General features: G+C 46.2%; 1 protein-coding gene across 4 annotated transcripts in view; it reads left to right on the top strand.

The window, feature by feature from the left end:
* RUNX1 (RUNX family transcription factor 1) overlaps positions 1-14,538 on the top strand; it is a 246,861-nt gene that overhangs the window by 224,177 nt on the left and 8,146 nt on the right. For 3 of the 4 annotated variants that reach the window (XM_028492634.2, XM_007127982.4, XM_055086400.1), the window contains one exon: positions 11,809-11,970. The exons of the other annotated variant lie outside the window; for it this stretch is intronic. In XM_028492634.2, the coding sequence (XP_028348435.1) occupies positions 11,809-11,970 (162 nt within the window). The remainder of the gene's footprint in view (positions 1-11,808; positions 11,971-14,538) is intronic. 4 annotated transcript variants of the gene reach the window in all.

The raw sequence follows: 14,538 nt of genomic DNA, 5'->3' as shown, positions 1-14,538 counted from the left end.
TCCACCGGGCAGGGCGGCCGGGCGCGCCCGCTGAGCGAGGCTGGCGCCCGGCGGGCGGAAGGGCTTGTATTCGGTTTGGCAGGCTGGGCAGGTGCCGCGGGAATGGCGCTCACGTCGATGGTGAAACCACGTCTGCCCGGGCGAGGGGCTGAGGGCTTTGCACCTCCGGCCGAGGCCGAGGCGGGCCTGGTCCTGGCGGCCGCATGGGCTATGCCCGCCCTCCTCCTTCGTATGGGGCCCTCGGGCCTGAGGGGCACGGAGCAGGAGGCCCTCTCTGGACACGACTCTTTCTCTGAGGGGACAGGGGAGAGGAGCCTTACTAGGAGCCAGAGGGCGCATTAACGCCGCTGGAGTCCGGATGCCGTTTCTTCCCCCCAAGCCCCTCATAGGTGGGGAAACCGAGTCTCCGAGGGCTTCAGCTGCTGGCCTCAGCACAGGGTGAGTGAGGGGCGAGCCGGGGCTCGGTCCTCGTCTCTCAGACTCCCAAAGCCTGCCCTCGTGCCCTCGTCCAGGCCCTTTCTCCCTGCGGGGCAGCTCGGGGACGAGGTCCCCAACACTTGGAAATGTTTGGAGCCGACACAAACCGAAGGAGAGTTCAGTGTCTTCTGTGTTCTCTTTCAGCATTCTCTAGATGGTACTTATTGCACTCCCTTTTTCCCCATTCATGAGAGGTCTTCTTCTGGTTTTATTAGAACGCCATGTTTCCGAGTTTGCTGCTTAAAACCAGAGTATCTGGTGTAAAATCGAGTGCGGGTGCACTGGGGCACATGTCACATGAGAGCACAAGACACAGAGGCTGCTTGGCCGGGCTTTGAGCCACTCTAAAATTTGTGTGTAGGCTACAGCCTGGAGCTTGAAAGTATGGTGCAATGGATTTGCATCCTGACTTTACAACAAATCAATCAATCTAATAATAATACAACAGAATTTGTCAAAAGGCCCTAACTTTTTACAACCCCACAGAAGTGCTGAAGTAAAAAGTTTAGCACAGAGCCGGAGGGGGTGGGTGGCGCTCCGAGGCAGCCAGGCTGCAGGATGGCCTCACGGGCACCTGCCGTGCGTCAGACGTGCTTACGCGGCGGCCTTAAGAGCATCCTCCAACACCGACAACTCACGGGGCGGGGGCGGGGGCAGTCACCTTCCGGCCCCTGAGGTCCCAGTGATAACATCACTCTTGTTCTTGCCTGCTGCCACCCTGAGGCATTTCAAGGACCCTGGCAAAGCTTCAGCCATGTTACTTGATAGGATCTGCCCAAGGGACGGCTGTTACTGTATCTACTTAGAGAGATGGCTGCCCGCCCCCCCTCCCCCCCGGGAGTCCCGTAGGCTCCCCTCCCACCCCATCGGCACACGGCCTTCGGTGGTCAGTCGGGACTGTAGCTTGGCTCTGACAGTCTCACGCCCTGGGCCACGGAACAAGGCTCTCAAGCCTGCACCGTCCTCTTTAGAGCATGTGCTGCCCTCGGTGGGATGTTCCTTCATCAAATTAAGTTTCTTTAACTATGGGCAGTCCTAGGGGTGCCGTGCCTCTCCCGCTGGTAGCGTCCCGCTTTGAGGCGTCAGTAATTTGGCTCCCGTGAGTGAAGGTCCTCATTTCTGCGCCGGGGTCTTGGTCCCAAGCTAGAAGCTGCCTGAGATTTCCCAGCCCTCGACACGTATCTCTGGCTCACCCCTTTCGGGAACTAGCAAAGGGGGCGAGGGTGCTGGACAATGAGTGGTTGGGAGCAGAGAGCCATTTTTACCCTCCTCCATGTTTTGAGATTTTTGTTGGAAGAGACAGACATGGAGGAATGGACAGAAATTAGCAGGGCGGTCGTGGAATAATCTGAACATGCCCGTGATGGCCTGGCCTTACAGGAGTCTACCCAGCCCATCTGTAGAATCAGTTCAGGCCTGGAAAGTGTGTATGGGGGCGGGGGGACAGAGGTTCAGAAAGCGAGGGTGCAGAAAATCTTTACGGGAAGATGTCTGCAATGGACGTTTGTCTGACAAAGGCCAGGGAAATAACTTGTCTGCGAGGGAGGACAGAGCAGAGGTCAGAAGGTGCCTTCCTTTCTCTTGGAACCAAGATCCCTGTACCCCGTGTGACCTGAAGGCCACTCTCCCCCAGACTGAGGGAGTCAGTGCTGGCAGAGAATCAGAGGTGTTATCCAGACCCCCATCTTTTCTAGAAGCCAGTGACTTGTCCCCAAACCCTGCCTCGGAGACAACTCTGCCTGAGTCCAGAGCCTTTTTCCAGACGCGGCTCAGACTGATCTGGCCGAGGGGAGAGGCCTCGTGGCTGCATTGGACTGTTTCCCCTGGGAACTGTCTGGCACGTCTAACGAGGAATAGCTCTTTGCATTTACGGAGCGCCTTTCATCTGCGGCTCTCAAAGCTGCTCCACAAACGGTAATTAACTCTCACACCTGCGAGGCAGGTGAGTCTGGTTACCCCCATTTTTAGAGATGAAGAAACAAAGGTCTGAGAGGGAAAGGGCTGTGGTGAGCCGCCGGAGTTGGCGGTGGCTCTCGTGTTAGGAACCAGCATTCTGGACTCCCAGCGCCCCGACCACAAAGCCAGGGAGCCTCTGCCGGTTGGGTAAAGAGGATGGGTCCCCAAGGCAGTGAGGGGTAAGGACGTGGTCACACAGCTCCCTTCTGCCCTCCCGCAGGTAGCCTGTCACCTCCTGGGCCCACCGGTCGGCTAGGCGGACGGGATCCCTCAAGACCCTAACGGCCTTTAAAACGCAGCATCCCCAGGCAGGCCTCTGCCCCCGGCTTGGTGCTGGATGCTTCCCTTCAGAGTAATTGCTGGAACAATGAATGCATCCTAGCTGTACATGACTAACCAAGATGTCTTCGGCCAGCAGAGACAAACGGCTGGCAGATACCGGAGCTCTTTCACAACTTCTTTTTCCAGGATCCAGAGCTGGTGGGCACTGACTCACGGTTAGCAGAGTGTTTCACTGATAGCAACACCAGGCTCATTAGTGTCTCTGCCTGGACGCACCACTCACTATTCCTGCTTGGTGTTCTCTGCTACACCTGTACCGCACAGGCCGGAGGAAACAGCGCTTCAGACAGACGGTGGGACTTCCAGGGAAATGCCTCTTTCGTAGCAGAGAAGGACGCAGGCCCTGGGGCCGTGAAAGCTGATATCACATGGTTCTGAAGGTAGCAGCGGAGCATCTGGGGGCACCCTTTTTGTTCACAGGGGAGCCCGGATCTTTCTTCCAGGGGGTCCCAGACAGGGAGATACAAGCCACCACCGGGGCTCGCCCTGACACATCGGCCTGGAAACTGACTCACATCTCTGAGTCCTGAGTCACATCCTGTTGTGTGTTCTCAGGCATCCAAGAGGGCATTACACCAGCTGCCCATGACTGAGGTGAACTTGGAGGGCACCCTGGGAACTGCCCTGCCACCTTCCAAGCTGAAAGGGGGAAAAAACCCTCTGGGGAAAATCCAGAGCCGCCTGGAGGGTTTATATGTTCACCACTTAGGTTTGGCTCTTAAAAACAGACACTGGGGCCCTGTTACGTATGCATATACGTAACTTGTCTGGTCTTTGTTTTTAAATGGCTCTGAAAGGTGTCGGAAAGATCAGGTCTTTAAAGATATCAGCTAAATAGCCAAAGAAAAGGGCCTTCTAACTCTAACCAACAACAGAACCCGTCAACCTTCTGGCCCCAGGCGGAGAAGGTCACCCAGCATGTGGGCGCCTGTGTGCCTTAGGGGACCCAGGTTTTGAGGGTGGGTGTTAAAAAGCCCACAGACGTAGGTGCTCAGAGAACCGGGAGGCGTCTCTGGCCATCCTCTTCTATGGCCCTGCAGGAACATGAGGGCAAAGTAGGACATTTTAAACTTTTCAAAGAGCAGCTTTTGGTTTTGTTCATTTTCTGTTGCTTTCTTGTGTTCGATTTCTTTGATTTCTCCTCTTTTATCATTTCTTTCCTTCCGCTTGCGTTAGGTTTATTTTGCTCTTTTTTTTCTCTAGTTTCCTAAGGTGGAAGCTCATCGATTCTGAATCATGCCTCTTTTCTAATATATACATTAAGATGCTATAAATTTCCCTCTAAGCACTGCTTTCCGCTGCATCCTACAAATTGTGGTGTTGGATTTTCATTCAGTTCAAAATACATTTTCATTTCTCTTGAGATTTCTTATTTGACCCGTGGGTTATTCAGAAGCGTGCTGTTGAAGCCCCAAATATTCGGGGATGTTCCAGTCTTTCTGTCACTGACTTTTTAGCTTAAATCCATGTGGCCTGAGAGTACACTTCGTATGATTTCTGTTCTTTTAATTTTAAGGTGTGTTCTAGGGTCTATCTTGGTGGATGTTCCCTGTGAGCTTGAAAAGAACGTGTACTCTGCTGTTGTTGGATGGAATTTTCCGAAGATGTTCATCGGGTCAAGCTGGTTGGTAGCACTGTTCAGAGGAACTGTGCCCTAATTTTCTGCCTGCTTGATGTATCAATTACTGAAAGAGGACTGTGAAGACTTCAGCTATAACTGTGTATTTTTCTCTTTCTCCCTGTCGTCTTATCAGTTTGTGCCTCATGTCTTTTGACACTCTGTTAGGTGCATACATGTTAAGGATTGTTATGCTTTCTTAGATATAACATTTTTCATCATGTAAGTCCCCTCTTTTTTTTAATGTATTTTATTGAAGTATAGTTGATTTACAATGTTAATTTCTGCTGTACAGAAAAGTGATTCCATTATATAAAGACTATATATATATATATATTATATATATATAGTCTTTTTTCATGTAATTCCCCTTTTTCCCTAAAATTTTTCCTTCTTCTGAAGTCAGTTTTGTATAAAATTAATACAGCTGCTCTGGCTTTCTTTTGATGACTGTTAGCCCAGTCTTTCTCTACCCCTTTACTTTCAACCTGACACTTTAAAGTAGGTTCCTTGTAGACAACACATACTTTTGTTTTTAATTCACTCTGACAATCTCTGTCTTTCAGTTGGTACATGTATTAGACCATTCATATTTAGAACGATTACTGATACAGCTGGATTAACATCTACCATGTTTGTAACTGTTTTATATTCGTCACACCTATTCTTCTTTTCTCCTCTTTTTCTGCCTTCTCTGGTTTTAACTGAGCATTTTATTTGATTCCATCCCATTTTATCTCTGCTCTTGGTGTATCAGTTATACTTAAAAAAATGTTTTTAGTGGTGTCCTAGAGTTTGCAAAATACATGTGTAATGAATGTAAGTCACCATCAGATAACACAAGACCAGTTCTACCTTCCCATTTCTGTCAGTACTGTCATTCATTTCACTTATCCATCTCTTACAACCACCCAATACATTACTATTATGACTTTAAACAGTAATCTTTTGGATCAATTAAGAATAGGAAAAATAAGACTTTATTTTACCTTCATTTATTCTTTCTATTATGCTCTTCCTTTCTTTATGTAGATCCAAGTTTCTGACGTATATTATTTGCCTTTTCCCTGAGGAACTTTTTTTTAACATTTCCTGCAGGACAGGTCTGCTGGATAAATTAGCTCAGTTTTTGTTTGTCAGAGAATGGCTTTATTTCTCCTTCACCTTTGAAGAATAATTTTGCTGAATATAGAATGCTAGGTTGGTAGCTTTTTTCTTTCAACACTTTATTTACTACACGCTACTTCTGCTTGCATGGTTTCCGAAGAGAAGTCTGAAGTAATTCTTACTGTTGTTCCTGTCTGGGCAAGGTATCTGCCCCACACCTTTCCTTTCTGGTTTCTTTCAAGATTTTCTCTGTCTTTAGGTTTTCTGCAGTTTCAATATGATATGCCTAGATGTAGATTATTTGGTATTTATTTTGCTTGGTGGTCCCTGAGTTTCTTGGCTCTGTGGTTTGGTGTCTGTCATTAATTTTGTCAAGTTCTCAGCTATTAATACTTCAAATATTTCTTCCACTCTGTTTTCTCCTTTTCCTTCTGATATTTCTACTACACATATATTACACTTTTGAAATTGTCCCAAAGTTCATGGATGTTCTGACTTGTTGTTTCTGTTTTTCTTTCTTTTTTCTCTTTACCTTATGGTTTGGGAAGTTTCTACTGACATATTTTCAATTTCATTGAAATTCTTTCATATTTCATTGATTCTTTCCTCACTCATGTCCAGTCTGTTGATGAGCCCATCAAAGGTATTTCTAATATCTGTTACAGTGTTTTTCATTTCCAGAATTTCCTTCTGAGTCTTAAGAGTTTCTCTCTCCCTGCTTACATTACCCATCTGTTCTTCCATGCTGTTTTCTTTTTCCATTAGAGCCCTTTTTTTTTTTTTTTTTTTTTTTGGCTGAGTTGGGTCTTCGTTGCCGTGCACAGGCTTTCTCTAGTTGCAGAGAGCAGGGGCTACTCTCTTTTGTTGCGGTGCGCGGGCTTTTCACCGCGGTGGCTTCTCTTTTGCAGAGCACGGACTCTAGGTGTGCGGGCTTCAGTAGTTGTGGCACACTAGAGCCCTTAACATATTGATCAGTTAAATTCCCTGTCTGATAACTCCAAAATTTATGTCACATCTGAGTCTGGTTCTGACGCTTGTTTTCTCTCTTCAGATTTTTTTTCTTGCATTCTGTCATGCCTTATTTCTGATTTGGAAGCTGGATATGATGTATCAGATAACAGGAACTGAAGTAAATAGGCCTCTGGTGTGAGATTTTATGTTCATCTAACTAGGAGTTGGGCTGTGTTTAATGTTTGCTGTAGCTGAAGGTGCCAGAGGCTTTAAATTCCACTAATGTCCTTGTTTTTGTTTCTGTCTTTGGGCTTCCCTAAGAACCCTTCCTTAAATAGTCTGTCTTGCAGCTCCTTCAGCTGTAACCCGCTGCTATTATACTGGATCCCATGAAGAGCTGGAGGAGTCCCTAAATGAAAAACCCATGAAAGTGTCCCCACCCCACCCCCATACACACAGACAAGAATGCAGCCCTCAGGAGTTTCTTACTCTCACACTAGTCTATACTCAGCCTCCAACAATTTGTCAAAATTACCATTTAAATGTTCCTACCAGTTCATGGCTCCAGTGGCTTCTGCTCCCAGTAAGCACACCTCAGCATAATTTTCTGTATTCACCTCTCTCAAGATTTCAGGGTGGCACTTTGCCCTATGACCTCAATTCTCTACTAGGTCTGAGAAAAATCGTGGATTATCAGTTTTAGGGTTTTTTTCTTGTTGTAAAGATGGGAGTGATAACTTCTAAGCTCTTGACATTTCAGAGCTGAACTTGGAACCAGCAGAACATTTTGACTTGAATTATCTGATAGGGTCATTTTTTACTTTGAAGACATTTTGATATTGCTGCCTCAAAGGTAAAAGCACCCTACCCTCTTATCTCTTATGTATGCTATGGATACCTCTGAGCTCACCACTAGCCTCAACCCCCCCTTATTCCTAACTCCCCCCCTTCTTTGACCTCATTTCAAACGGAAAGGAGTGGGGCTCAGGATCTCAGAGGAAGGGGGCTGTTTTATTCACTACTTGATGGATCAAAAAGCTAAAAATAACCCATCGTAAAACGGCCTCAGTAGAGCAGCTGCATCAAAACATTATGCACCCTGGAAAAAACAGGATGCAGACAGACTCAAACTTAAATTTTCTAATCCAGTAGTTTTTTTAACAGAAACATGAGCTGGTTGAGATTGGATCCTCACCTTCTCCGTCCTCACCTCAACTCTCCAGTTTTCTTGCCCATTTACCACTTAATCTCCTGAGCCCATTTCTTCTCTGGTACTGAAGACTCTGCGTGTCAGCCTTTTTTCAGTGAACAGAACAGTGTTACCTGAGTCTCCTCCTGGAGCAGGTGTGTGTGGCCTTACCAATAAATATCAGATATGTCCCTTGGCATGGATTTCTTTTCCTTTTTAATAATATAATCATAAAAATTAGCCAGACTTACTGAGCATTTAATATGGCCCAACACAGTGATACCCACTTTATATACAGTTTATCTCACTTATCCCTATTACCCTTTGAAGTAGGAAAACTACGTATCCGAGGAAATCAGTGACTTGCCCAAGGTCATACAGCTAGTTTATGGTGAAGGGAGAATGCAAACCGAAATCAGTTTATCACTTAAATTAGGTGCTTTCCCTTGTCTGTTCCTCTCAGAGGTATAACATAGCATGTAATAAATACCACTAGGGTTCTTATCTCTAACTTGGGAACGTCTGTTTGCAAGTCCCGTTTAGGGAGGTAATCCAGCTGTTCACGTGGATACAGCCCCCACTAGCCATAACTCCAGAAGGCAAGGACTATAATCCACTGGCTACTGAGTTCCCAAAACAGTGGCCCTAATTAAGCAAAAAGTTCATTGGCAACATGAATGAATGAGGAAGTAAATAACTTCATGAGCCTAAGAGTGAATGAATGAAGTAACTCAGCATGATGATTAATGCAACAGGAAAAAGCCTTTCCAAGCATCATACAGTCCTGGGATCTTCACTAAGTTCCAATGGGACAGGGACCTTACTGGTCTTACTCATAAATTAGCACATGCCTGGCACACAGTAAGTTTCAATAAACTTGTTCTTTTTGGTGGATTGACCTATCAGAGGCATCCCCTTCAAGAACAAGCAGCCCTCCTCTGAAGAATGACGGACAGTGGTTCCCTTCCTCAGCCTATGACTTTTTTCTTGATAACCCCCATCTTATCCCTGTCCTACTTCCTCTTCCCAGAATACATGTATTTACTATTACAAGCAGCATTCTTCACCTCAAACACCCACCTGATTCTTCCTAACTCTGTTTAACATACGAGTTAAGCAGAGAAGTACTGTTTGGGACCTGTTTGAATTAGGATCCTGCACTGTCACCACTGAAAGGGGCTTAGAGATCATCTCCTTTCAGAAATGAGAATAAGAAAGGGCAAGCAAGTAACCCAGGGTCATCACACATATGGGCCAGAGGCCACGTCTCCTGCCTCAGTCCAGTGCTCGGGCGGCCCACTGCACTGTCACCTCCATACTTGCCTTCGTGTGTTCACGTTGGCCCCATCATGGCAAGAATGGTAACTCAACAGTGAACTCAGCAAACCATATTATTGGCCCTTCGTTTCTTATTTTGTTTTGTTTTTGTTTTAATGAGTAATCCACGTAATAGAAGAAAACACGCGAAACTCCGACATGAGAAGCTCGCCATCACCACCTTCTGGCCCACTGCTGCCAATGAAGCCAGACACAGTTCACTGTGGTCACAGATATGAAAAATGATCAGGGGTCACTGGGTTTTTAGTGCTGTCCCCCAACCAGCACTGAAAGGCTGAGTTGTGGCGTGAAGTAAGAAGATGTTGAATTTGAAACCCTGTGTTAAAAAAAAAAAAATCATAGAACCGGGACTTTAATCATAAAGATCATTTTACCGAAGCATATTTTTAAAAGGCTGTGAAACATTATGCAACATTTGCATGGTTTAATTATGAGTTTAGAAAAGCCTAGCACAACTTTTTCACGACAGTAAAACATGACAGAGCATGAATCATGGCATAATACTTTATGCTTACTGTGGTTTTAGACATGGGGTTAGGGGTGCTGGGCTGTCTACACAACAACGCATGAATTACTGTACCGCAATTCACACCCCGGGGGCTTTATGACAATTATAAAACCTCCTCTGTTTGCTTTTGAAATGATTAAAATATTTGAATACTATATATATTCACTTTGTAAATACGTGTATCCAGGACATGTGCATGTCTTATGGAAAATATCTGAGTATATAATTTTATTTTCACTTGGAGCAAAATACTTGTAGCAGTATGGGAATGTTAAACAATCTGCTATTGCTATTTGCTTTCAATTGCTGGAAACACTGTTAGCTGTAAGATTATGCAGGATCTCTGACTGTAGTTGAACACTTATTTTCCACTGAGTCTGGAATGGACCGGCTCTTTATTCCTTGCCATCCCCTCAATTCTCTAAAATTCAGAAGAAAATGAAGACCTTTCTTTAATAGTAGATTTCATAAGATTCTAAGATAAAATATTTCCCCAGGTTCTTCAAAATTAAAAAGTCAGTTATTTTAAAGAAAAGAAAGAAGTAGATCAGTATGAGGGAAACCGGGTAGAGGGCTCTCGGGAGAAGAGTAAGAAGGAAGACTTGGATCCCCAATTACTTGATTCTCTTCTCCACTGTGACAGCTTCAAAGGCATAAAAGACACGGGACATTTTAACTGGAAGTGAAAAGCCCCAGAGGGAGGAGATGTGGACAATGTATAACGAGTAGGAAGAACTCATTTCTTTATGTCACGACACACAGAAAACTGACACCTGTTGTTCTCCTAAGGAACTTTGCTCTTTCTGTATTTACTCCCAGCATCATGAACCCCTGGCTATGAAGACCCTTTGGAGTCAGTGTAGTTTGCTGTCACCTTTGTCTACAAAGAAGGTGGGACACAAAGAGAAAATTAACGTTTAATTCTAAGACAGAAATGTAAAGCTATCTTATGGTGAGACAGTGGTTGATTTTTAAATTTTCTTACACATTCTGCCTTAGAAGGTTGTTTTTTTTTTTTCCTCCTCTGCAAACAGTATGATGCTTTTGAAAACTAAGACTCCTATGAATGCTGGAGTCAAATTTACAAAATGCTAAATCTTCTGAAGTCAGATCTTTGTCTCTTCTCTCACCCAGGCCTCTTTTTTTTTGTTGTTGTTAACATCTTTATTGGAGTATAATTGCTTTACAGTGGTGTGTTTAGTTCCTGCTTTATAACAAAATGAATCAGCTATACATATACATATATCCTCATATCTCCTCCCTCTTGTGTCTCCTTCCCACCCTCCCTATCTCACCACTCTAGGTGGTCACAAGGCACCGAGCTGCTCTCCCTGTGCTACGCGGCTGCTTCCCACTAGCTATCTATTTTACGTTTGGTAGTGTATACATGTCCATGCCACTCTCTCACTTCATCCCAGCTTACCATTCCCCCTCCCCATGTCCTCAAGTCCATTCTGTACGTCTGCGGTCTTTACTCCTGTCCTGCCCCAGGGTCTTCAGAACCATTTTTTTTTTTTAGATTTCATGTATACGTGTTAGCATATGGTATGTGTTTTTCTCTTTCTGACTTACTTCTCTCTGTATGACAGACTCTAGGCCCATTCACCTCACTACAAACCAGGCCTCTTTTAATGGCAATCTGTAAAATACTTGCTCAACATTCTGCCCTTTAAAAGTTGCAAACTGGAGGTCTTGAGGAAAAGTGGAAGACATCTCTGTGAGTCTTTGTTGACAGAGCCAGCTCTGCACTGCCGGGTTTGTGAACTGGTCATCGGGCCTCGTTGCCAGTTTCCTAGCCAGACTTTCTTTTCAGTTATCCTTGGGAGAGAGTTCACCCGAACAGAAGACATTTAAAAGCCACAGAATATTTTTGCCAAAGGTACCAAAAAAAGACCCAAACCCTTGCATTCTTTTGCGCTTACTGAGTAGAGAGACGGGTGATCACCTGATAATGATAACCACGATTACTGGTAAAGCTAGGCAGTCAATACGTGCAGTCAACAGTCTGAATGTTAACACTTCTACCTGGAAAGCATAATCAGCCTCTCTCATCATTAGTGTGATTAAAGAAAACCTTTGGAAGGAACAGTTAGCAGAGGAAAATCTTCAAGAATCAAACAAATTATATTTCAGTATCGTTTTGGGGGGAAATCATCAGACAAAAGCAAATTTTGGGACTTAAGGAGGCTTATTAAACACTGGTAAACAGGCCACAAACATGTATTAGATTTCAACAAAGGTCGCTGGTTTTTTATGAAAAGATTTTATTTTCCTAAATCCTGACCCACTCTACATGTAAGTGACCTCCCTGATTCTCTGCAGATACAAGGCAGATCCAGCCGTCCCCACCGTGGTCCTACGAGCAGTCCTACCAGTACCTGGGACCCATTGCCTCTCCTTCTGTCCACCCAGCAACACCCATCTCGCCTGGACGGGCCAGCGGCATGACAACCCTCTCTGCAGAGCTTTCCAGTCGACTCTCAAGTAAGCTGCTTGAAAATACACTCTTTGAAGTCCGGCTGCAGTGGAAGGCTCTGGAGACCAGACGGGATGCATGAAGGGGGTGGCAGTCATTTTTGATTGGATACAGTACGGTTTAAAGACAAGGCTGTCTATCTCTAAGTCCCCCGCCCGCTCGGAGGCAGAGATTACGTACAGATGTGAAGGGAGAAGTGGCTTGGAAAAAGTGGATTCCTTGGGCGTTTGGGGGTGCTCGCATTTGGCAGGCACGGGTGGCAGCCGAAGGGTCAGTGATAGAAAAGGCCAAAGCAGTCAGCTTCTGGGCCTCAGATGGGACGGATCCATCTTGTGGTGGCGAGCTTTCACAGGCCACGCGAACCGCGCACTGGGGCACACGTGAAGTGGGACGCACATCTACCCAACGGGACACTCCCAAGTAAGAGCTGCTCGTATCAGGTTTGAGGAACAGACTGGAAAGCTCAGGTGTCGTGGTTGGCATAATTGTTGTTAATACGTGCTCATTAAACCTAGTCATTTAACCTAGGAGACCTCTGGGCTTGGCACTCACCTTTGCTTGTGGGCAGGGAAATCAGAGTTACAGAGAAAAATTCCTTTGTTGAAAGCAAAAAGAAGCGACTCCGTTTGGGGCTTTGAAATTGGAGCTGGACCAGACTGTGAAAATACTTCAGAGGACTTCAGCAGTAGGAAGCCTAAGAACACACTTCTGTGGAAGGGCGGCTGTTTTTGCTTTTCAGCTCCTGGCATCAGATTATAGCAGATTACGGGCAGGCAAAGGGGCAAAGGCATTGCGTCTGCCATTTTACATGTGGTGTAATGTTGTGTTTTGTGGACGATTGTGATTATTTGAGATTTCCCCAAATGCTTCAGCTTCTTCTCAGAGCTTCACAGAATCCCTCTCAGCTTCTCAACGGCAGCAGTGCTGACACCTGGGGCCAGATAATTGTTCACTGTCAGGGGGCAGTCCTGTGCACTGCAGGGCCTTCATCAGTGTCTCTGGCCTCTAGATGCCAGCAGCACCCCCAGTCATGGCAACCAAAAATCACCAGACGTTGCCAAATGTCCTGAGGGCCACACTGCCCCCCAGTTCAGGACTGTCTTCTTGGGCGAGGTAGTGGGACAGGAAAGCCAACTTAGTTGCCCAGTTTCCACATTATTTTCAGCCTCTGTTGCCAAGAATTTCATGGCACCTGCTGGGCTAAGGAGTTAAGGGACTAGTGTAGGAATTATGAAGTCCATTCAGCTTGTTGTTGTTGTAGAAGCTCTGTCCCCTCAGTACTGGTCTGCTTCCAAAGGCACTTGTCATCTTTCATTGTTTCTTCTTCTTGTTGGCACTGCTCTGCCCACTGGCTGTGGTCTACATCTGAAGCAATTACTGTTTTCCTTGGAAATGTCCCTGCTGTGGGTCTGTCCCTTGGAATTTATTTCATAAGTCTTTTGACTTGGTCAGCACCCAAGATCATCGGCACCTTACAGTCCAAGAACCCTAGGGGCCAGCTGTTCTGGCTGCCCAGTTCAGATGGAAGGGTGACCTTTTTTTTTATAGGAATGAGTAACATGTGCCCTCCCAAATCCCATCTCACAGTTACACTTCTGAATAGCCTGGACTTCAGTCAGCCAAGGAGCAATGGAAGGGCATTTTATGGCATGAGGGTATGAAGGAGATAAAACCCACATCCCATTTCGGCACCCAAGCATGACCCTGCACTGCCTTGGAGGGTGGACCCAGGAGAATTCCAGAGGAGCTCTCACCGGTGGCAGAGCACAGCATGGGAGACTGCTCTCCACCTTGGCAGGTCTCCCTCTGAGAAATCGAGCCTGGAGCCCAGGCCTGAAAAGTGTTGTCATCTACCTGTGGGCAGGAGGGGTTTGGGATACTTAAAAGAAAAGTGGCTGCTCTGAGAGCCTGCTTTCCTTGAATTCCGCCCCCCAGCTCAGCTCTGTGCTCTGGCCCTCTCCCCACCCCCAGCGCCACCTGGGCTACCTTTGGCCGGAGAGACCTGTGCTCTGTGTCTGTCTCTTACCTTTGCAGACAGACTCCACACCTTGTCTGAAAAGAGTTGTCATCTGGAGGTTTTCTTTTCTTTTTTTTAAATAATGTTTAGCTGCCAACCTGGGCGACAGACAGCATGCATTAATCTGAGTCATGCAAGATCCTTTTAAGGCAGCCATTATCTGCTCGGGCTGTTTAATCCTTCGGGGGCAGTGGAAGGGGCCCAGAGTAGGGCTGCTTTCATCCACAGCAAGCTGTAGAATGAAGACTTGAGCTGTCATGGCAAATTTTAGCTCCCTCGGTGGGGAAACATTTCCAACCAAAATACCTGTACCGCCTAATCCCCAGATTTCCTACTCTTTAAAAGCTCCCTGTGAATATCAGGGGTCCCCACCTCTGCCCACACTGCTACCGAATACGGGGGCACCAGCCCAGCCAAAAGGACAAAGGAGCTAAGGCCGGGTGGGTGAACTGTGTGTCACTGGTGGGGCTTGCTTGGTAGGGGGTGTCAGACTGGACATAAAAATGAAAACATGGGGCTTCCCTGGTGGCGCAGTGGTTGAGAGTCCGCCTGCCAATGC

This window comes from Physeter macrocephalus, chromosome 8 (genome assembly GCF_002837175.3).
Source record: "Physeter macrocephalus isolate SW-GA chromosome 8, ASM283717v5, whole genome shotgun sequence".
Lineage (NCBI taxonomy): Eukaryota > Metazoa > Chordata > Mammalia > Artiodactyla > Physeteridae > Physeter > Physeter macrocephalus.
The sequence above is the reverse complement of the archived record's forward strand: the minus strand, read 5'-3'. Positions and strand labels throughout refer to the sequence as shown.